We start from the raw sequence: 22,698 nt of genomic DNA on the forward strand, positions 1-22,698 counted from the left end.
CCTCAGTACTCCCTCCTGGGATTTGCAGTTGCTCCCCAGTCGGGGTTCCAGTTACCCTCCTTTGAGCCAGGTGGGGTTGGGGAGGGTCGGGCTCCTTCTCGCTCTTGCCGCTGACTCTGCATCCTGGCTGCTGGGGCCTCCACAGACTGGACGTGGGGGGAACACTGCGAACGGTGCCGGCCGGGCAGCTTTGGTAACGCCACAGGCTCAGGCGGCTGCCGGCCCTGCCAGTGCAACGGGCATGGGGACCCACGCCGAGGCCACTGCGACAACCTCAGCGGGCTCTGCTTCTGCCAGGACCACACTGAGGGCGCCCACTGCCAGCTCTGCTCTCCTGGCTACTATGGGGACCCCCGGTGAGCCAGGGGCCACCCAGGCGGGGCAGGGTGGGGTTAGGGACATGGTGGGATAGGGCAGGACTGGTCTGACACTGGCTCTCCTCCATCTCCCCAGGGCTGGTGGCTCCTGCTTCCGGGAGTGTGGGGGTCGTGCCCTCCTCACCAACGTGTCCTCCGTGGCACTGGGCTCACGCCGGGTTGGGGGGCTACTGCCTCCAGGTGGTGGGGCAGCGAGAGCTGGACCAGGCCTGTCCTATTGTGTGTGGGTTGTCTCAGCCACCGAGGTGCTACAGCCCTGTGCCCCTGGGACCCTCTGTCCCCCACTTACCCTCACCTTCTCCCCCGACAGCAGCACCCCCTGCACGGTGAGCACCAAGGGCACTGATTACAGGCCCATGTCTCCCCCACCCAGTCTGAATCTTCAGACGGACCCTGGCCCCCATGTCTGTGTTTTTTCATCCATCAGACTCCCAGATCTGTTCCTCAGACTCCTACCCATTTGTTCCTAAGCCCACAGACCCTCCCATTTCCCAGATTGCCTCCTGTTTCCTGGACTCCAGTTTCCCATTCCCCAGTCCAGGTATGGTAAATATTGGTACCTTGTGTGCCAACTCTGATCGATTGGTGGTGGCTGCCAGGATCTGTGTGTTGAGAAAGAGCCTCCATGCAAGAGTGCCTGATTGATTAACCATGTCTGTTATGAACACAGGAGTGGGAATGGTGGCCTCCATGCCACAGTTTGACAATCTGCCCAGGTGGTTCAAGCAGCCTTTTCCCCAGTCTCAGATTGCCCTCTCTGCTTGAGCTGCACCTCCTCCCAGACCCCAAGCATTCCTCTTTCTCATCCTCATCATCCCCTGATCCTACTCTACACCTCTCCAGCTGAGCTATGTCCTGGCCTTTGATGGATTCCCACGCTTCCTGGACACTGGTGTCGTCCAGTCGGACCGTAGCCTCATTGCTGCCTTCTGCGGCCAGCGGCGGGACAGGCCCCTCACTGTGCAGGCCCTGTCTGGTATGGGGACTGGGGGAAGTGGGACCTCTGTCCTGGGCTGTCCCTTGTCCCTATACCTTGCTACCTGAGGTGGGCTCAAAACCCAGCCTGACTCTGCCAGAGACTTGCTGGCAGTCCCTTGCCACCTCTGGGTCTCAGTTTCTTCAGCTGAGAGGCAAATAGAGAGGATTGTACTGGCTGGGTTGTGTCTCTGGAAAGAAGGTCCACGTGGGACATGTTTTTGGGACACACAGAATGTAGCTGGTGCGAGGGCCCCTGAGCATCTATCTCCTCAGCCCGCTGGTTCTCAGCCAGGAGTGACTTTGCCCCTTGGGTCATTTGGCTGTGTCTGGAGACATTCTGATTGTCGTGATCGGGGCTGCTACTGGCATCTTGTGGGTGGAGGCCAGAGATACTACTCTGCATCCTGCAGTGCACAGGCTATAGCCCCCACAACCAAGAATTCCCAGGCCCCATTACGTCAGCTGTGCTTAGCTGATGGAGATGCACTAGAAATAATTTGTTACCCATGGCAGTTAAAGGGCCTAGGTTTGGAGATACTTCTCTTCATATTGTAAATCAGAGTGGCTCCAAGGCTGTGAGAGAGAGGGCAGAGTTGTAGTTGGCCTGACGGCGATTGCACACAAGCCCAGACCCTTCACAGTGAGCAACTAGAGCTGAGGGGCCCTCGATTCCATTTCACTCAGCAAATGTCTACCTGCAGTAAGCTGGGCCTGAGCTAAATTCTGGGCATGTGGCAGTGAACAAGGGGCACAGGCACTGCCTTCACGGGCTCACCGCAGAGGTGGGGAGTGACAAACAGCAGGGAACAAATCGTAGGCAGAATAGTGACACTTTTGGTAAGGGACAGGAGGAAATGGAAAGGAGTGGGGAGCCTGGCTTGTCTGGGGAGTTGGGGAGGGAGTCTTTGCAGCAGGGAGATTTCACGGTGTGGGTAAGGGGCAACTAGTTCAGGTGGAGGAATAGCAGATGCCCAGGCTCTGAGAACAGGAAGCGGGTTGGTGGTGCTGGAGCGAGGAGGGCCGGGAGAGTGGGAGGTGATGAGGTCAGAGGGCCTGCAGGCCACCCCTCTCTTTTTTTTTAAATAAGTTTATTTATTTTTATTTATTTTTGTCTGCGCTGGGTCTTTGTTGCTGCATGCGGGCTTTCCCTAGTTGCGGCGAGCGGGGGCTATTCTTCGTTGCGGTGCACAGGCTTCTCACTGCGGTGGCTTCTCTTGTTGCGGAGCCTGGGCTCTAGGCGCGTGGGCTTTGGTAGTTGTGGCCCACGGGCTCCGTAGTTGTGGGCCGCGGGCTCTAGAGCGCAGGCTCAGTAGTTGTGGCGCATGGGCTTGTTTGCTCTGCGGCATGTGGGACCTTCCCGGACCAGGGCTCGAACCCGTGTTCCCTGCATTGGCAGGTGGATCCTTAACCACTGTGCCACCGGGGAAGCCCCACCCCACCCCTTTTTAAATATCACTTTACTGAGGCCTTGTGACAAGCCTCTGGACTCTCTCCAACAGGGCTGCTGGTGCTGCACTGGGAGGCCAACGGCTCCTCGTCCTGGGGCTTCAATGCCTCTGTGGGCTCTGCCCGCTGTGGGTCAGGGGGCCCCGGGAGTTGCCCTGTCCCCCAGGAGTGTGTGCCCCAGGATGGGGCCGCAGATGCTGGACTCTGCCGATGTCCCCAGGGCTGGGCAGGCCCACACTGCCGCATGGCTCTGTGTCCTGAGAACTGTAATGCCCACAACGGGGCAGGGACCTGTAACCAGGTACAGGTGAAAGAGGGCAAGCTGGGTGGGACAGGGAGCCGGGTGGGGGTAATGAGGGCTCCTCCCAAGCTTCCTTCTGCTGTTCCCCAGAGCCTGGGCGTGTGCATCTGTGCTGAGGGCTTCGGGGGACCTGACTGTGCCACAAAGCTGGACGGTGGGCAGCTGGTCTGGGAGACCCTCATGGACAGCCGCCTCTCAGCCGTGAGTTGTGGATGCCCCTTGGCGGGGAGGTGCCATGCAGCCCGCCTCCTGGATCGTTCTCCCCATTCCACTCCCGAGACTACCCCCTAGGCCCAGCCTGCCACTCTGTAATGCCCTTACCTGAGCCCTCATGTCTGCACCCCACCCACAGGACACAGCTAGCCGCTTCCTGCACCGCCTGGGGCACACTATGGTGGAGGGACCTGAGGCCACCTTGTGGATGTTTGGGGGCCTGGGTCTGCCCCAGGGGCTGCTGGGAAACCTGTACAGGTGAGGACTGCCCTGGGGATGTAGGATGCCTGAATGAGAAAAGGTTGCCTCAGGGGACACTGAGACGTCTCTGACATAAGAGTCCCCTCGGGGGGGTGCAGGACAACGTCTACAGGTGAAGGATACCCCAAAGGATGCTGGGACACTTGTCGCAGGAGGCTGACCTCAGGGACTGGGACACTTATTTGGGTGGTGCTACCCCAGGGGATGGTAAGGTGATTGTCATAGGAGGGTCACCTTAGGGGTTTTGGGATACCTGCCAAGTGGGGGGGGGGTGATCCCAGGGGTTGCTGGGATACCAGTGTGTAGGGGGGTCACCCAAGGGCATGCTGGTATGACTGTATAGTGAGGCTGCCTTTTTGCATCTTGGCGCCAGGTACTCAGTGAGCGAAAGGCGGTGGACACAGATGTTGGCAGGAGCTGAGGACGGGGGCCCAGGCCCCTCACCCCGCTCCTTCCATGCAGCTGCCTATGTGCCTGCTGGCCGTGGCGCCATGTACCTGTTGGGGGGGCTCACGGCTGGGGGCGTCGCCCGGGATTTCTGGGTCCTCAACCTCACCACCCTGCAGTGGCGGCAGGAGAAGGTGAGCATCTCTCCCCTCCCCTAGTCCCCACAACCAGGCTCTAGCAAAGGTGACCAGAGCAGCTCCTGCCAGCTTTGCCCCCAGAGGAAGAGGATTCCTCCCAGGGCTTCAGCACAAGCCCCAGAATTGAATTTCATTGGCCATTGTGGGTCACATTTCATTCCTGAGTCAGTCCCTAGCCAAGGGGACGTGAGGCTCTGGTCTCCAGGCTGGGGCACAGCCCGCTGTGGAGCCGGTACAGTCAGCCCCATGCAGCCAGAGAGCAGAGGAGCAAGGGCTTCGCAAAGGGTCCCCAGGCTACTCCTACGTGAAGAAGTGACACTGAGCAGGCAGAGACAGCAAGAGGTCTGCTGCTCACCTGCCGGGACCACGGCTGGCGGGGAGGCCTGGGGTCTGACCTGCCCCAGGCAGCTCACGACCTCCTTAGTGGTTCAAGGGGAGTTCGGGGAGCTCTGAGCCTTGCTTCTACCCACAAGATGACCCCTGACCTCTGCCCCCCACCCCCGTGACCTCCACCCTTCATCCCCAAGGCCCCGCAGACCGTGGAGCTGCCAGCAGTTGCTGGTCACACCCTTACTGCCCGCCGAGGCCTGTCTCTGCTCCTGGTGGGTGGTTACTCCCCTGAAAATGGCTTCAACCAGCAGCTGCTTGAGTACCAGCTGGCAACCGGCACCTGGGTGTCCGGACCCCAGAGCGGGACACCTCCCACAGGTGGGCCTGGGGACAGGGCATGGCGGGGAGGGGGAGCTATGCTTTTGACTCCCAGCCATCCTCTCTGTCCACTCCTGTAGGCTGTGGTCACTGCCCCCCCTACCTGTTGTCTCCCTGTCCACCCCCATCACCTGCCCACATTCTCAGGATGCTGCCTTTTGAGAAGTTCAGTTTATATACCCTTCCCAGACTTCATGAGAAGCTGCCTACCTCCTGCCCAGTAGCAGTGGGTCACTGTTTCCCTCTTCTAGGTCCTAGATCAGTGCCCCTCAGGTATTTTCCTTTCTCTCTCTCTCCTTCTACATTCTTTAATCACCATCCGCAAGGTCATTCTGGTCACCCTGTCTCCCTCTCTTCTCTTTCCCAGGGTCTCTTTAATGGTTGTCCTTTAGAACCGAAGGGAGAAGGAGGGGTTGAGAAAGGATTCCAGGTCTCTGGCATCAGGGCCTGGTAGGGTGGTGGTGTGGTCACGAGAGGGGGAGCCCAGGAAGACGGGGAGTGTTCCTGATCACCAGCCCTTCCCCCAGCCTCTGTGCTCACTAATCCTCCACCCCCAGGTCTATATGGTCATTCCGCTGTGTATCACGAGGCCACTGACTCCCTCTACGTGTTTGGGGGCTTCCGCTTCCACGTGGAGCTGGCGGCCCCATCCCCTGAGCTCTACTCCCTGCACTGTCCTGACCGCACCTGGAGCCTGCTGGCCCCTTCTCAGGGGGCAAAGGTCAGGAGAAAAGGTCCAGACAGATGAATGTAGGGGGTAGGAGGGAGGGGCCCCCCCGGGAGGGGCCCCCCCCTTCCCCAGTGCCCCAGGGACTGGCTCAACCTTGGATTCCTACTCTGCCTCCTTTCTGGTACCCCAAGTCTCCCCTTCTTCTCTCTGTGACTTGGAGGTAAGAATCCTAGACCAGGAGGTCAGAGGCCTGGGTTCTGTCCCAGCTCTGCCACACTCTGGGCGTGGCCGTGACAGGTCCCTCCCCTTCCTGGCCTCTCCAGCTGTGAAACGGGACACTGAGGCTCCTTGTGCTTCTGCCTTCAAGGCCAAAGGAGACAGTGGGAGAGCAGGAAACCCCGGGTATGCTGTTTAGAGACAATTGCATTTGCCATCCACAAACATATTCCCAAGCCCTTCTTGGGGCTGGACCGCAAGGGAGATGGAAGTAAGAGCCCCAGCAGGATACGCCCCGGTCCAGCTGGCGAGGTCACCCAAGAAATACGGGGCTCAGCTCAAGCATCTGATGCTGGGTTCCTGAGGAACAGCATGGGGTTTAGGGGTTCTGGGAGTTCAGGGAAGGAAGATGGCTGTGGAGACAGCTCTGAGGAATGAGGGAGGCTTCCCGGAGGAAGGAGGTGAGATTTGAGGAAGGTTAGGATTGGGTGGGCTGGTAGGGGCTGGGGCGTGGGGAGGTTTGGAGTGGCGGGTGGGCTGAGAGGGAGCACGAAGAGCGGGTGACCGTGGGCTCTGACAGCCCATCCTGCCGTGTGTCTCCCCATCAGCCCCGCCCCCGACTTTTCCACGCCTCAGCCTTGCTAGGAGACACCATGGTGGTCCTTGGGGGGCGCTCGGACCCTGACGAGTTCAGCAGCGATGTTCTGCTCTACCAGGTCAACTGCAACACCTGGCTCCTGCCTGACCTCATCCGTAAGTCCACCACTCTCCCTGGGAGGCCGCGGGACAACCAGGGGGAGCGCTGGCCCTGTCCTGCGACTCTCACTCATTAGGGGTCATTTGGGTCCCTTCAGGCCCACAGGCAAAGCTCCTGTCCTCTCCACGTTATCTAAGCACCCACGGAGACACGCTCCTTCTTTTTCTGTCTTAGAAAAGTTTTTAATTCTGTTTATGAAGTAATGATGGTCATTGTAGATAATTTGTAAAATAGGAAGGAAAAAATCCCCCATAATCCCATTCTCTAGAGGCAACGACTGTCATATGTGAGGGTGCTTCCTTCCAGTTCATAGGCTGGAAAGGGATTGTATCTTGCCGTTTTATTTCATTTGACGGTCATTGTAAATGACTGACTGTGTGTGTGTGTCTCCGGGCCTGTCTCCTTTGCTTTTTGTTCCTTTCTCTGACACTCTGTCTCTAACTCTCTTTCGCTTTTAATCTATTTTTTCCACTGACTCTTTTTTTTTTTTTTGAGGATTTAAAAAAATTTAGGTGAAATTCACATAACACAATTAGTCATCATAAAACGAACAATTTAGCGACATTTAGTACCTTCACAGTGTGGTTCAGCCACCACCTTAAGTCTTGTTCCACAACATTTTTTTTTTTTGGCCGCGCCATGTGGCATGTAGGATCTTAGTTCCCTGACCAGGGATTGAACCCGCGCCCCCTGCAGTGGAAGCGCAGAGTCTTAACCACTGGACTGCCAGCGAAATCCCCGGGTTCCACAACATTTGTCTCTGTTCTTTTTTTTTTTTTTTTTTTTTTTGCGGTACATGGGCCTCTCCCGCCGCGGAGCACAGGCTCCGGACGCGCAGGCTCAGCGGCCGTGGCTCATGGGCCCAGCCGCTCTGCGGCATATGGGATCCTCCCGTACCGGGGCACGAACCCGCGTCCCCTGCATCAGCAGGCAGACTCCCCACCACTGCGCCACCAGGGAAGCCCATGTCTTTGTTCTTATTCCACTCTTTTCTGTTCCTTTTTTCTGTTTATGTGTCTCTCTCCCTCTCTTTTGTCTTGCCGTGTCTGATGCTCTTGTCCTATTTGGCCTTTTCTGTCTTCTCTGTGTCTTTCGTTGTCTGTCTCTGCTCTCCTTAGACTGTCTCTCCTCTCAGCATCCCTCTCTGACTGGTACCTTTGTGTGAATCTCTTCCTCAAGTCTCCTGCTCTCTCTCTCGGAACTTTCTGTCTTTCCCCAGGCCCAGCCTCTGTGGGACCACCAATGGAGGAGTCTGTGGCCCACGCTGTGGCAGCGGTAGGGGGTCGCCTGTATATCTCAGGAGGCTTTGGGGGAGTGGCCCTGGGCCGCCTGCTGGCCCTGACCCTGCCCCCTGACCCCTGCCACCTGCTGCCCTCGCCCGAAGCTTGTAACCAGTCTGGGGCCTGTACCTGGTGCCATGGGGCCTGCCTGTCCGGGGACCAGGCCCATAGGTAACCATGGAGACTGACAGCATGTGGGTGGGTGGGTGGTACTGGTGCCCTCCGAAGTGGGTTCTGTGCCAGGCCAGGCTTGTGGGGGAGGCCTCAGCAGGGTGTGGTCTGGTTAGGAGACCAGCTCACATGGGAAAATGGGCAGCTTATCACAGGCAGGGGCAGGCTAGGGGACCTCACCGAGTGGGGAGCCCTGTTTGTGGGCTGGAGTTAGCTGAGTCTGAACTGGGCCGTAAATGACCGGTCAAGTTTAGACCATGAGGGTTCAGAAGCGGGGCTGTATCTGGTGTATTTTAGAAACCATCTGAGCTGGGGAAGAATGAGATTGGAAAGGTGGGTGGGTCAGCTCAGAAAGGGCTTCCGGTGCCTGGCTGAACTGCGCTCCGTCCAGCTCCAAGACTCCTTGTCTGGAGTTTGGGAATCCAAACATATCAGGAGGCTGAAGGCGCTGTCCTAGGTTTAGCACAAACTAACTTGACTGCGCAGTTATCATGCACTGGTATGAGGCTACTAACGTGGTATGAGAGTACTAACGGGCTTTATTTTGTCCCATTAGATGTGTCACCATGTTTACTACAGAATATTAAAGGGTTTGATTTTTAGGGTGCTCCCCCAGACTCTGCTAGGGGTATTATGTAACAGTGGGTACACCCACTGCTTTTCTGAAACCTGGAAAGTTCTGAAACAGTTGTGCCTTCAAGGATTTTGAGTGAGGGATTATGGCCCTCCACTGTGGGTGATGGGGAGGCACAGAAGGTTTAAGCAGGAGAGGGCAGGGGCAGGCTTGTGAAGGAGGGGGTGGCGAGGGGAGGCTGCAGGTGGAGGCCTGGAAGGGGGAGGCTTGAACTGGGCGGGGGCTGCAGGGCTGGAGGAGGAGGGGATGGTCAGAGAAGAATTCAGGAGGCAGAGGCCTCGGTGGCTGGAGGGCCAAGAGGCCATGGGATATCGTCCAGTGTCTCTGGCCTGGGTGATAGGTGGACGTGGGACCATCACCAAGTGAGTTGGGGAGGAGCAGGTTTGGGAGGCCTGTGCTGAGAGCACTTGGGAGTGCATATGTGGGACCTGCAGGACGGTGTCCACGAGGCACCAGGAAGAGGCGAGGGTGAGGAGGAAGAGTGGGGCCTGGCTGAATGTGATGAGCCAGACCTCATGTCTCCCCAGGCTGGGCTGTGGTGGTCCCCCCTGCTCTCCAATGCCCCACTCCCCCGAGGAATGTCGACGTCTGCGGACCTGCAGTGAGTGCCTGGCCCGCCATCCCCGGACCCTGCAGCCTGGAGATGGAGAGGTGAATGATGGCGGTGGGGGTGGGAAGGGGGTGTGGCTCAGGCACCACTGAGCTCTTCAGCTGGGATTGGGTGGCAAGACCTGAGGCTGGAGGGATGCTGGGGGCCCTGACAACCCCGCTGAGCCCGTATCCCCCCGCCAGGCATCTGCCCCCCGCTGTAAGTGGTGTACCAACTGCCCTGAGGGTGCCTGCATCGGGCGCAATGGGTCCTGCACCTCGGAGAATGACTGTCGCATCAACCAGCGAGAGGTCTTCTGGGCTGGGAACTGCTCGGAGGCCGTGTGTGGGGCGGCCGACTGCAAGCAGTGCACAAGGGAGGGCAAGTGCATGTGGACGCGGCAGTTCAAGAGGACTGGTGAGCCCTGAGGCTTGCTCCCCGAGAGGAGAGTTTGGGGGCCTGGATTCCTGCTGCAAGGACGCAAGGGGCTCAGGGGCCTGGTTTGAGGGAGGAGGAGGGGAGGGGGCTGGGGGCCCGGACCTGCTTCTAATCCGTGTGCCCCCAACCCCAGGGGAGACCCGCCGCATCCTCTCGGTGCAGCCCACCTATGACTGGACGTGCTTCAGCCACTCTCTGCTGAACGTGTCCCCGATGCCGGTGGAATCATCGCCCCCCCTGCCCTGCCCCACGCCCTGTCACCTCCTGCCCAACTGCACCTCCTGCCTGGACTCCAAGGGTGCAGACGGGGGCTGGCAGCACTGTGTCTGGAGCAGCAGCCTCCAACAGGTACTGACTGCCCCCAGCGGGGTGTGTTGTGGCCCTCCTCCCTGCTGCACACTGACCTTTCTCCAACCCCGCCGCCGCTGTCCTACGTCCGCCTCCATTTCCTTAGGGCTGGTCCCACCATCACACTTTCTCTTTCTTCCCACTTTCTCTTCTCTCGCCTCTTCCAACATCTCTTTCTTCCCTCTTTGCCTTGTTCTTGTTGTTGTTTTTTTGGTTTTTTTTTTTGGCTACATCGCACGGCTTGGGGGATCTTAGTTCCCTGATCAGAGATCGAACCCGCGCCCTCAGTGGAAGCGTGGAGTCTTAACCACTGGACCACCAGGGAAGTCCCTCTCCTTGCCTTGTGAGTCTCCCCGTCATGTCCCAGCACCCCCTTCCTGACTCCTCAGCCCTGGTGTCTCTCCAACTCTCAGTTAAGCTCTCCTCGCCCCATCCTTCCCGTGACTCAATACCATCTCCCTTCTCCCTCTCACACCTTTCCACTTTCCTCCTCCATCTCTTTCTCTCTCTACTTTTAGAAGTTTTGGTTGTAGGAAACAGAAACCCACTCGAGCTGGTGTTATTATAAGGAACCGGGGGTATTTGATGTTGTCTGAAAGGTAGGAAGTACTGTTGCTTCATCCTTCTTGGGCCGCCTGGTCTCTGATCTCAGCTGTTTTCTGCACGTCTCCATCCTCTGGTTTCTCTCGGCTTGATCATCAACACACACCACCTCAACTGGCAGACCTTGACCCTCAGTCTGTGTGACTTCCTTTTTTTTTAAAAATATTTATTTATTTACTTGGCTGCGTTGGGTCTTAGTTGTGGCCTGTGGGCTCTTCGTTGCGGCGTGCAGGCTTCTCTGTAGTTGTGGCACACGGGCTCAGTAATTGCGGCACGCAGGCTTAGTTGCCCCACGGCACGTGGGATCTTAGTTCCCCGACCAGGGGTCGAACCCGCGTCCCCTGCATTGGAAGGCGGATTCTTAACCACTGGACCACCAGGGGAGTCACTATGTGACTTTCTAATTCCAGAGACCACAGTCATCTCTGTGTTCTTCTGTTAGTTCACATTCTCAGGGAAGACTTCAGCTCAGCTCACGAGTTAGATGTCCAGCCGTGGTCCAGTGAGGTGTGGCCAGGGAAGGGAAGGAGCACTGCTTCTGACACAGCCATTCAGACCCACCCCTCATCTATGGCTATGGTCTAGAGAGATGATTCTTGAACATGGGCATGGTCCACCCTTTGGCTGCCCAGTGCGTGCTGTCTCATAAGGTCCATTCCAAAGACGCCTCTGGGGGGAATTCCCTGGTGGTCCAGTGGTTAGGACTCCACACTTTCACTGCCGAGGGCCCGGCTTCAATTCCTGGTCAGGGAACTAAGATCCCACAAGCCGTGCGGTACGGCTGAAAAACAAAACAAAACAAAAAAACCAAAGATGCCTCTGCCTGGCATGATTTAGCTGTCCCAGTGGCAGACACAGGCAGTCAGCCCCAGCCCCAGCCCAGCAGGAGATAAGAAAGCTTCAGCTACTGCTGTGATATCCAGAAACAGTGTCACTGGGCCAGAGTTGTGAGTCTGTCTACTCCTCATTCATCTTTTTTTTTTTTTGGCGGTATGCGGGCCTCTCACTGTTGTGGCCTCTCCCGTTGCGGAGCACAGGCTCCGGACGCGCAGGCTCAGCGGCCATGGCTCACGGGCCCAGCCGCTCCGCGGCATGTGGGATCTTCCCGGACCGGGGCACGAACCCGTGTCCCCTGCATCGGCAGGCGGACTCTCAACCACTGCGCCACCAGGGAAGCCCTACTCCTCATTCATCTTTATTGTGCAAGATTGTGCAAGACCCAACTGAGGTGTGATTACTCACCATCTCACAACCCAAGAGCCTACACGAGTCTTTGGTAAAATAGGAGTGCTGTCAACAGACCCTGTCTGGGGTGTTTTCCAACACCAACAACCAATTCTCCAGTTCTCTGGACGCCAACTATGTGTTCAACAATTCAGTTAATTTCTGACACTATCTACGTGAAATCAGAGTCACATCCCACAGGTTAAAGTGTTCAGTTCCACAAGACTGCTCCCCCTTCAGATGGCAGTCACAAATCCAGGCTAACTGGCTGTACGTTGGGGGTTCCCACCATCCCCTCTGCAGGGCTGATAATGTGCTAGAATGACTCACAGAGCTCAGAGAAACGTTTACTTACTCACACTGGTTTATTATAAAGGATACAGCTCAGGAAGAGCCAAATAGAAGAGGTGAATCGGCAAGGCATGCAGTTTCCATGCCTTCACTGGACATGCCGCCCTCCCAGAGGATGCACTCACTCATCAACCTGGAAGCTCTCTGAATCGCATTGTTGTTGTTGTTGTTTTTTTTTTGGCCGTGCCGCGCGGCTTACGGGATCTTAGTCCCCCGACCAGGGATTGAACCCCAGCCCACAGCAGTGAAAGCACAGAGTCCTAACCACCGGACTGCCAGGGAAGTCCCCTGAATCTCATGGTTCACGTGTTTTTATAGAGCTCAATCTCTCCCCTGACCCCCCGGTGGGTGGGTGGGGCTCTAATCACTTGGTTTTTCGGCTGACTCCCCTAAGTCACCCCGTAAACATAAACTCAGGTGTAAAAGGGGTCCCTTATGAACAGCAAAAGACGTCCCCACCGCTCAGGAACCCCTATGTGTTTTAGTAGCTCAGTACCAGGAACTGGGGACAAAGGCCAGATACATTTTTGTGTCATACCACACCGTCCCATAGGAAGGTCGTCCAAGTTAGATGGGAGAATGTATGTAGAGCGTGGAGCCCGGCCTGCTATTCAGTAAAAACTCAGTAACATCCCCATGTTCCACCCACTGGGAGGATTCCCAGTCTCCGCTGTCTGGGTCACACCAAGAGGGTCAGTGCAGCGGCTGGGAGTGGGGGGTGCTCCCCGTAGGGCTCTCGGCGTGGCTGCAAGGGCAGAGGTCCCCTGCGGTGGCACCTCTAACAAGCAGAGGCCTCTCGTCCTCAAGCCTGGGGTCCTTCCGGTGATACACGTCCTCCCTAAATATTATTGAGATTTCCATTATTTGTTTTTATTGGGATCCCAGGGACTGGAAGGCAACACCAGAGAGCCTGCAGGCAGCTCAGGAGGTGTGAGGCGGGAGGGGGTGGTGGGGCGGCTGAATGGAGAGCGCGGAGCTGATGCTGCGTGGGAATGTCAGAGGGCGGCTGCCAGATCTTCTGATTTCTGGGAAAATCAGTTAAAACTGTTGGCTCGGGTGTTTTAAAAACACAGATCAATCATAACAGGTGCGCAGACCAGACCTATTGTGATTTCGCTCAAGGGCAGCCTTATTTTAACAGTCAGGCATTGTTCTTCTAAATGCCTTTGGCCTCAGAGCCTGGGGCAGACAACAAGGTGCTCCCTTCCCTGGCTGGCTGGCTGGCTGGCGGGCTGGCTTCTTCCCTCCTTCCCTTTGTCCTTTTACCAAATTCTTCATTGAGCACCTTCCTTGCGCCGGGCACTTTGCTAGGCTGTGGGCATATGTCAGCAGATGAGCTAGGATCCTGCATCTCTTCCAGGAACACCGGAAATGCAGTTCATGGTATTGAGCAGCATCACATTTGGCCACTAGGGGGGGTCCCAGCAGAAAGTGCTGAGCAGACTGGAGCCCCGGCTTCTCTTGGCCCCCTTCCAGATTGCCCCTCTTGTTTGTCAAGGGGTGCGCTAAATTCAGATCTGGAAGCCTAACCTGGAGGAGAATTTGGCTGTGGCAGTTCAGCCAGGCTTGGCTCATCACCGGCGTAACCCATAGGGACTCAGAGCTCCGGCCACAGCTATCAGGGTGTTCTATTTCAGGACTGCATGGTTGCTTTGTTTCTTCCTAAGTGCTTCCAGACAGCCAGCCTAGACTAATCTCTTTCCTCTTGTACTTTACTTAAGGCCCAAGCCGTAAATAAAATGCTCTCATACACTGAGGTAAGTTTCCAGGAGTGTGAACCTCGTTGAGCACTGTGTCTGGGTCTCAGGACACAATAAGTGATGGTGTGTGAGCTGCTGAGTCCTGACCACGGACTCCTCAACTTCCCAGCCAAGGACGGGCGGATCCTGTTGCCCCAGCAGCTGGGTCCATGTTCTAAGAGGCTGTGGCTGGCAACCCCCCTCCTGATGCTTGTTTCTTTTTCCACCTGGGATCATTGCCTTTCTTTGATTGTAAGAAACAGCTGCATCCCAAGCCAGGTTGGTAAAGGGGCTCATTATACCAACACAGTGGTGCCTCTTGTGACCCAGGTAGAAAGTGCAGCCAGGCCCTACCAGGGACTGGAGGTGGAGCCTGGAAAGCTGCCTGTCTCCCTGTCTTTGGGGTGTGTGATTCTCATCTCTGCTTCCTTCTGTCTCTGCTCTTTTCTTGCCTCTCTCTGTTCTCTTCATTTGCTGTCATTTGTTCATCCAAACGGCCCAGCCAGCCCTAGTCTACACAATCTAGTTTCAAGGATGTCCCTAGCCTGACTTCTGGTCTGAACTTCTAGTTACAAATGCCGAGGAGGGAGAATGTGATGACCCCAGCTGATGTCCATTTTGGTCCACCCGGTTGTGGCCAGCAGGGGTGAGATCTCTGAGAAGAGGGTGCAATCCAGGAAGACACCCAGGAGGTGTTTGCTTGATCTTCTTTCTCTGCCCTTTCCCCTCCCCTGTAGTGTCTGAGCCCCTCCTACCTGCCCCTGCGATGTATGGCTGGAGGCTGCGGGCGGCTGCTCCGAGGACCCGAGAGCTGCTCCCTGGGCTGTGCTCAGGCGACACAGTGCGCCCTGTGCCTGCGGCGGCCCCACTGTGGCTGGTGTGCCTGGGGGGGCCAGGATGGGGGTGGCCGCTGCCTGGAGGGTGGACTCAGCGGCCCCCGCGATGGTGAGACGGGTTTTCGGATGGGGTGAGTGGGGCTGGCTCCTGTCTGCGTTCTGACGTGGGGTTGGTTCAGGGAACGTGGAGGGCCGCCGGCGGCTCTCACAGGTGGCGCTCAGGGGAAGGGGGAGCAAGGGCCTGGGTGGCTAGGCGAGTGGTTCAGAGGCCTCCACAGTGAAGCCCTGTATCCTCGTGCCAGGGCTGACATGTGGGCGACCTGGGGCCTCCTGGGCCTTCCTGTCCTGCCCCCCTGAGGACGAGTGTGCAAACGGGCACCACGACTGCAATGAAACACAGAACTGCCATGACCGGCCCCACGGTTACGAGTGCAGCTGCAAGACGGGCTACACCATGGACAAGTGAGGCTACAGGCCAGACGCGGGGGCTTGGGTGGGGTTGAGGGGAGCAGGGCCAGGCAGACCGTGGGGTGGGAGAGTCTGTGGGGAGCGGTAGACGACGGGGCATGGATCAAAGTGGGACGCAAGAAAACATAGTCCAAGGTGTGGAGGAGGGTGTGAGGGCGGGGGCTAGGTCGTGGAGGGCAAGGTTGGTCAGTTAGTTTAACAGGATACCCTGGGAAGGGGGTCATCGCCCCTGGAGGAGGTGCTGGGCTGGACCCGGGGCAGGGGAGTGATGCAGCGGACTGGGGGGTGGACTAGTTGCGAAGAGGGTGGGCTGGCCGGTGGTGGCCTCAGAGGCGCGGTGAGGACCGTGCTGACGGCTGGGTGTGCCTTTGGGAGGGAGTGGCCCGCGCTGACTCCTGCCCCACCCCTGCAGCGTGACGGGGCTGTGCCGCCCCGTGTGCGCCCAGGGCTGCGTGAACGGCTCATGCGTGGAGCCCGACCACTGCCGCTGCCACTTCGGCTTTGTCGGCCACAACTGCTCCACGGAGTGTCGCTGCAACCGCCACAGCGAGTGCGCCGGTGTGGGGGCCCGCGACCACTGCCTGCTCTGCCACAATCACACCAAGGTGTCCGTCCGGGACCTCAGGCCCTCGCCCCGGGCCTCTGTGCCTTCAGCCTACACTCAGGCATCTCGAGCCTCCTTCCAAGCCCCAGTGAGCTAGGCACAGGGAGGAGGGGGCCTAGCCCTATCCCAAGGAAGTACGAGAGGACCCTGGGGACACCATCTGGGTCTGTACCACAGAGGGGCCGCCCTGGATGGCGGGACAGAATTACTACTGGACCAGGGAGGGGGATCCCGTGGAGGAGCATCTGGGATCCTGTGGGGAAGGGCTTTCTGAGCGCAACACTGGGGCTGAAGGGGAGTGAAACCCCATCACTGGAGGTGTGCAAGTGAAGGCACAGGGCTCAATGGCAGATGGGCTGGGACTGCCCAAGCCAAATGCCTGAGCTGTTGCTGCCCTCCCCTGGTGCTCTCAGAACCTTCCCCCAGCTCTCACACCCACTGTGACTCTTCACCCCCTCTGACTGCCCTGTCCCTGGTTTCCAGGGCAGCCACTGTGAGCAGTGCCTCCCCCTGTTCGTGGGTTCAGCCGTGGGGGGCGGGACCTGCCGGCCCTGCCACGCCTTTTGTCGGGGCAACAGCCAGGTCTGCGTCTCCAGGAAGGAGCTTGAAATGGCCAGGAGGGAGCCGGAGAAGTACTCGCTGGATCCAGATGAGGTGCAAGAGACTGGGGTCCCGAGCTCCTGGGTCTGAAGGAGGAGGGGCTGGGGGCTCCTAGTCTGAGGGAGGAGGAGGCTGCCGGGCTCTGGACTCCTGGCTCTGAGGGAGGAGGGGCTGGTCCATGCATTTCTGTGATCACCCTGTCCTTCCTCGGCCAGATCGAAAACTGGGTGACAGAGGGGCCTAGTGAAGACGAGGCTGTGTGTGTGAACTGCCACAATAATAGCTATGGGGACAAATGTGAGAGCTGCCTCCATGGCTACTTCCTCCTCGACGGGAAGTGCACCAAGTAAGTGGAAGGGGGGCCAGGAACCCTTGCCCCGCTCAGTAGGAACAGCTCTGGGAGCCAGGCTCCTCTCCCCAGTCCTCTGCCCTCAGTCAGGAAAGGCTGAGATCCCCTGAGGCACGGGTTGGGGGCAAAGAACTAGACTCAGGTGGGAGACCCTCTCCCTCAGGCCAGTGCTGAAACGCAGGCTACCGAGCGCCCTGGTGGAGACTCTTGGGCAAAGAGAGAGAGAGGGCCCTGAGGGAGAGGCCTCAGGACAGCCTCCCCATTCCACCCCCTTCCTTCTGCATGGTCAGTAAGCCCTGGAGTTCGTCCATCCTGGGTTCTAATCCTGACTCTGCCACTTACCAACACTGTGGCCTTGGGGTAAACGGCTTGACCTCTGTGAGCCTCAGTTTCCTCTTCTGGCCTCATGGGTTGGAGCTCACGTTTACAGCATCCAGCCTGGGCCCCTGTAGGTCGTGGGGGCTCTATAACCCCCGTCTTCTTCCCTCTCTTCAGATGTCAGTGTAATGGCCATGCAGACACATGTAACGAGCAGGACGGGACAGGCTGCCCGTGTCAGAACAACACAGAGACGGGCACGTGCCAGGGCAGCTCCCCCAGTGACCGCCGAGACTGCTACAAATACCAGGTGCGGCTGGAGAAGCAAGATATGGGCCAAGGGCCCCGTGCCCAGAAGAGGTCAGGGCTGGGATGAGGTAGCCTGGCCCGGGCAGGACTGACAACGTGGTTCCGATATCAGTGGTCATGGGGATCAAGGTCGACTTGATAGACTGTTCCTGAGCCCTAGTCAGTTTCAGGACCCGGGCGGTGTTGCTGGGATCCCAGAAATGAGCCTCTTGTGGGCGGTGGAGGTGAGGAGACGGACTCCAGTACGGATAGTCACAACTTAGAGACTGCAGATGCCAGAAATCTCATCTCGTAGTAGCTTAAGCAAAAAAGAAAATGTGTTGGCTCTTAGCACTGAGGTCTGGAGTCCACTTGAGGAATGGGCAGATCCGGGTGCTCACACAGTGCAGTCAGGAGCCCTTCTTTCCCTGGGTCTTGACTCTGCTCTCCTCTGGGTGGGCTTCATTCTCAGGCAAGTTTTCGCTCAAGTGGTGGCCCTCACCTGATCACTTGGGGCCAGTAGGGGATCTCATATTATTACTAATACCCATATGCAAACTCCCCTTGAGTCCATATCCCCTTTCTTCAGCTGGGGGGCTCCTGGAGCCCCTGTACTGACTGCCTGGTTGGTTACTGTGTTGCAGGCTCACCTCCCACAGAGGGGATATTCCATGTTCCTTCCTTGGAGTACAGCTCCTACCACCCCACCCACCTACCTTCTCTCTAGTTCCAGAAGGAAGAGAATCCCTTGCTCGCCTCAGTCTCCCTACCCGTCTACTGGCAAAGATGCGACTACGCCCAAAATGGCGACAGAGCTTCACAAGCCTTACCCCTAACATTTCCATCCAAGACCAGAATTTTTGCTTTCTTTCTTTCTTTTTTCAGCCTTGCCGTGCGGCATGCATGATCTTAGTTCCCCAACCAGGGATCGAATCCGTGCCCCTTGCATTGGGAGCTCAGAGTCTTAACCACTGGGCTGCCAGGGAAGTCCCCAGAATTTTTGCTTGCTTGATGCATAATCAAAAGGCCCATTGGTCTTTGTCAAAACAGACAGCTTCAGAGCTTAATTCAGACCTCCTCCTCCAGCAGCTCTGTTGGTAGCTCTGAAACAGCAGTTTCTTTACCTTCTAATGATAGCAGTAGTGGTTAGTATGTAAGGAGTGCCTGCCATAGATACAGTGGAGACAGCACAGACACGGAAGGCTCATGAAGGCTGTGCTAGGGCCTCGGTGAGCTGTGGGCATAAGAGCAAAAGGAGGCTCAGAGACTTGTCCCAGGTCAGACAGCTGGCTTGGGTTTGGAGCTTGGACTGACCCTGGTCAATCCCAGAGGTTGAGTGGTTTCCACTGGACTACAGGAATCAAAATAGCTGTTATCCAGCCAACTCATTCACTCGACACCTCTTTACTGAGCACCTAATATATGCCAGGCACTGTGCAAGGCATTGGGACACAGTAGGGAACAAAACAGGCAAAATGTTCTGTCCTCAGGGAATTCATGGAGGAGTCCAGCAGCCAACAAATGAATATGTCAGACATGTAGTGTGTTAGTGATGAGCAGTAAGGAGGAAAATTAAGCAGAAAGGAGGGCTAGGAAATGTTGGGAGTGGAAATGGTAGATACAGTGGCCAAGGAAGGCCTCAGTGAGAATGTGACACTTGAGTAAAGACATTCAAACACGGGGCGGGTGGTGCGGGGCAGGCAGGAGAGCGATCCAAGCAGAGGCTCAACCAGTGCAAAGGCACTGAGGCAGGACCTACCCAATATAGTCCAGAAACAGCAAAGCTAGCAGGCAAGGCTGGCTCACCTGTGCTGGGCCTGTGATTTCAGTAGTGTTTACTCTCTGTGTACAGAGGAAGAATCTTCAGTTCAGCAAGGTTAAGTCACTATTCCAAGGCCACACAGCTAGTGAGGAGGTAGAGCCAGGATTCAACAGAGCTCTTCATTGCTGTGCCTCAGAGTTCCAGAGGCCTTGCCACTAGGGTGCTCTGGTCACTGGGGTGACACCAGGAGCAGCAGTGCTGGAGTGTAGGATGCTGTTAGTGTCCACACGGTGTCAGGGAAATCCAGGGGGGTCACAAGGAAGCTGCTGGGACACTGTGGAAACCCAGGGCAGGGGCTACTTACCAGTAGGTACAAAATGTCAGTCCTCCTTGGAGGAGGGCTGGACCCTGAGTTCAGCTCTGATGGCCGCTTCCACTCCCTACCCTGCCCGCAGTGTGCCAAGTGCCGGGAGTCATTCCACGGGAGCCCGCTGGGTGGCCAGCAGTGCTACCGCCTCATCTCCGTGGAGCAGGAGTACTGCCTGGACCCCACGTCCCAGACCAACTGTTTCCACGAGCCGAAGCGCCGCGCTCTGGGCCCCGGCCGCACTGTCCTCTTTGGCGTGCAGCCCAAGTTCACCAATGTGGACATCCGCCTGACGCTGGATGTGACCTTTGGCGCCGTGGACCTCTACGTCTCCACCTCCTATGACACCTTCGTGGTCCGTGTGGCCCCCGACACTGGCGTCCACACCGTACACATCCAGCCGCCACCGCCTCCCCCAGCCCCTCCACCCCCTGCTGACGGTGGGCCCCGGGGGGCTGGGGATCTGGGGGGACCTGGGGCCGGAGGCGGGCCGGCCACCCCAGCGGAGCCACGAGTGCGGGAGGTGTGGCCACGGGGCCTGATCACCTACGTGACGGTGACAGAGCCATCCGTGGTGCTGGTGGTCCGTGGCGTGCGGGACCGGCTGGTCATCACCTACCCACACGAGCACCACACCCTCAAGTCCAGCCGTTTCTACCTGCTCCTGCTGGGCGTGGGAGACCCAAGTGGGCCCAGTGCTAATGGCTCGGCCGACTCGCAGGGCCTGCTCTTCTTCCGGCAGGACCAGGCCCACATCGACCTGTTTGTCTTCTTCTCCGTCTTCTTCTCCTGCTTCTTTCTCTTCCTCTCACTCTGCGTGCTGCTCTGGAAGGCCAAGCAGGCCCTGGATCAGCGGCAGGAGCAGCGCCGGCACCTGCAAGAAATGACCAAGATGGCCAGCCGCCCCTTCGCCAAGGTCACCGTCTGCTTCCCACCCGACCCTGCTGCCCCGGCCCCCGCCTGGAAGCCAGCCGGGCTCCCACCACCCGCCTTCCGCCGCTCTGAGCCCTTCTTGGCACCCTTGCTGCTGACGGGGGCTGGCGGGCCCTGGGGACCCGTGGGAGGGAGCTGCTGCCCACCAACCATCCCTGCCACCACTGCTGGCCTGCGAGCCGGGCCTATCACCCTCGAGCCCACTGAAGATGGCATGGCCGGCGTGGCCACCCTGTTGCTCCAGCTGCCTGGCGGGCCCCATGCACCCAACGGCGCCTGCTTGGGGTCAGCCCTTGTCACTCTGCGGCACAGGCTGCATGAGTACTGTGGGGGGAGCGGGGGTGCTGGGGGCGGTGGGCACGGGGCTGGTGCAGGCCGGAAGGGACTGCTGAGCCAGGACAACCTCACCAGCATGTCTCTCTGACCCGTGGTGGGACCCTCAGCCACAGCAGTTGAGTCCCCTGAGGGGGCCGCCCTGGACTTGGGGCCCCTCCACCTGGGACACTGTGTCCTCAGAGACCTCTGGTTTCCTTCCCCTGGGTGGGGTGGGGTGGGGTGGGGGGGTCCCCAGACAGGCCTTCTTTGTTCTGCATTCAACAATTATTTATTGAATACCTACTATGTGCCAGGCACTGTTGAAGGTACTGGGCAGAGCGGGAACCAAGACAGCCAAGGTTCCCTGATCTCGTGGGATTTAGGTTCTAGTGAAGGGATCCCGTCGGCATGCGCGCACATGCGCGCGCACACACAGATGAGTCAGGCCATGGCGAATGGGACGAGTGCCGTGAGGTAGCAACGGAACATGGCTGCGAGGAACCTTGGGGTAGTCAGTTGGTCCCTGTGCGAAGCTGGACTTTAAGAAGGAAACTGGCTGTGGGAAGAGCTGTGGGAAGCGGCATCCAGGCAGAGGGAACTGTTAGGACAAAGGCCCTGAGGCGGGAACCAGCTTCTGTTATTGGAAGGATCGGAAAGCTGGCCAGTGTGACCCAGACCACGTGTGAAGAGGAGGTGAGGTCAGGGTCAGGCAGGGGCGGATCACCCAGGGCCTGTGGGCCACACATAGGGTTTGGGGTTTTATTCTCAGGGCATTGGGCAGCCATCGGACAGTTTTAGGAGGGAGAATGACAGGATCCGATGTATTTAAGAGGTCACTCCGCTCTGTGGAGAGTGGACTGGGGACGGTGAGAGAGGCAGCAGGGGGACAAGAGATGGGCCAGATCAGGGAAGTGGCCGTGAGAAGAGGAGTCGGGAACAGATGCAGGCTGTGGGTGGAAGGATGTGACGATGGTGTGGACGTCGGAGTGAGGGAGGGAAAGAGTCCAGGCTGACCCCAACTTTGTGGCCCAAACTGTGGGTGGAAGGTGGGTTTATAAAGACAGGGCAGACTGGAGCTGTGGGGGGAAACCACGAGTCCAGCTTTAGACCTAAGATCCCCTTTAGAGACATGTCTTCGGGTAGGTCCAAGCAGGGAAACACAGTCACCCGGAGTATTTTCAGCAAAGGGAGCTGAGTGCGGGGATTGGCTGTACTGGTGAGGGACGCTGCCGAGAAGAGATGGGACAGTGAGGCAGCCCAGGGGCGAGCCAGGGCAGGACGCTGCTGCTGCCACCGCTAGGCTGGAGGGACGAGGCTCAGGTGGTGGTACCTGACCCCAGGACCAGGGTCACTGTGCTCAGAGGGGGCATAAGGAGACAAAGCCCCTGCCTGAGATGCTGCCCCAGGAAGGGCAGGGTTGGCTGGGGGACATCAGGGTTGGGAATAGAAATGGCAGAGTTTTCAACATACAGCTCTCTTCCCAGACAATGCTGCCTTGAAGCAGCATCTGGCTTTTCCCCAGGGCCTACCCTCACCCCAGCCACCACCTTGCTGAGCCCTTCTGCCCCTTGAGGACCGCCTCTGCCCCCCATCCCCACCCCATCCTAACCATCTTGAACTTGGGACTCCTTTCCCAAGACTCCATCCCTCAGCTGTTTTTTTGGACCTTGGAGAGCTGGGCCCCGTGTCTTCCTCTCCGTCTGAGGCCATGTGTGCCCTCAGAGGCCGTCTGAAAGAGGGGGAGCGATTAAAGCAACAAATAGTGTGGGGAAGATCCAGTGTCCAAGTGCTGTCTGTGTGCAGCGGATGGGCCGTCTTGGCTTTCTGACCCAGCACCTGAGAGCTGGTTAAGTCAGATAAATGTCCTTATCTTGGTGCCCCCTCCAAGCCGCGTGGCCTGAGCCTGGCTCTTCACTGTGTCTCCTGGCGGGGGTGGTGCCACTACAGAAGCTCTTGTTCCCCAGGAGGGA

At 58.0% G+C, this 22,698-nt stretch overlaps 1 protein-coding gene across 2 annotated transcripts in view; it reads left to right on the forward strand.

Moving 5' to 3' along the window:
• Positions 1-22,502, forward strand: part of MEGF8 (multiple EGF like domains 8) — a 43,284-nt gene extending 20,782 nt beyond the window's left edge. The window contains exons 21-41 of one of the 2 annotated variants that reach the window (XM_060129676.1): positions 146-356; positions 454-703; positions 1,221-1,353; positions 2,855-3,102; positions 3,193-3,303; positions 3,455-3,573; positions 3,950-4,157; positions 4,688-4,868; positions 5,426-5,589; positions 6,363-6,507; positions 7,731-7,962; positions 9,124-9,247; positions 9,389-9,602; positions 9,757-9,971; positions 14,626-14,833; positions 15,027-15,186; positions 15,605-15,797; positions 16,280-16,450; positions 16,612-16,742; positions 17,241-17,373; positions 19,569-22,502. In XM_060129676.1, the coding sequence (XP_059985659.1) occupies positions 146-356; positions 454-703; positions 1,221-1,353; positions 2,855-3,102; positions 3,193-3,303; positions 3,455-3,573; positions 3,950-4,157; positions 4,688-4,868; positions 5,426-5,589; positions 6,363-6,507; positions 7,731-7,962; positions 9,124-9,247; positions 9,389-9,602; positions 9,757-9,971; positions 14,626-14,833; positions 15,027-15,186; positions 15,605-15,797; positions 16,280-16,450; positions 16,612-16,742; positions 17,241-17,373; positions 19,569-20,837 (4,820 nt within the window). In that variant the 3' untranslated portion in view covers positions 20,838-22,502. The remainder of the gene's footprint in view (positions 1-145; positions 357-453; positions 704-1,220; positions 1,354-2,854; positions 3,103-3,192; positions 3,304-3,454; positions 3,574-3,949; positions 4,158-4,687; positions 4,869-5,425; positions 5,590-6,362; positions 6,508-7,730; positions 7,963-9,123; positions 9,248-9,388; positions 9,603-9,756; positions 9,972-14,625; positions 14,834-15,026; positions 15,187-15,604; positions 15,798-16,279; positions 16,451-16,611; positions 16,743-17,240; positions 17,374-19,568) is intronic. The other variant, XM_060129677.1, reaches the window with a different exon arrangement.
• The last annotated feature ends 196 nt before the right edge of the window (positions 22,503-22,698 follow it).

The sequence above is a fragment of the Lagenorhynchus albirostris genome, chromosome 19 (assembly GCF_949774975.1).
Source record: "Lagenorhynchus albirostris chromosome 19, mLagAlb1.1, whole genome shotgun sequence".
Lineage (NCBI taxonomy): Eukaryota > Metazoa > Chordata > Mammalia > Artiodactyla > Delphinidae > Lagenorhynchus > Lagenorhynchus albirostris.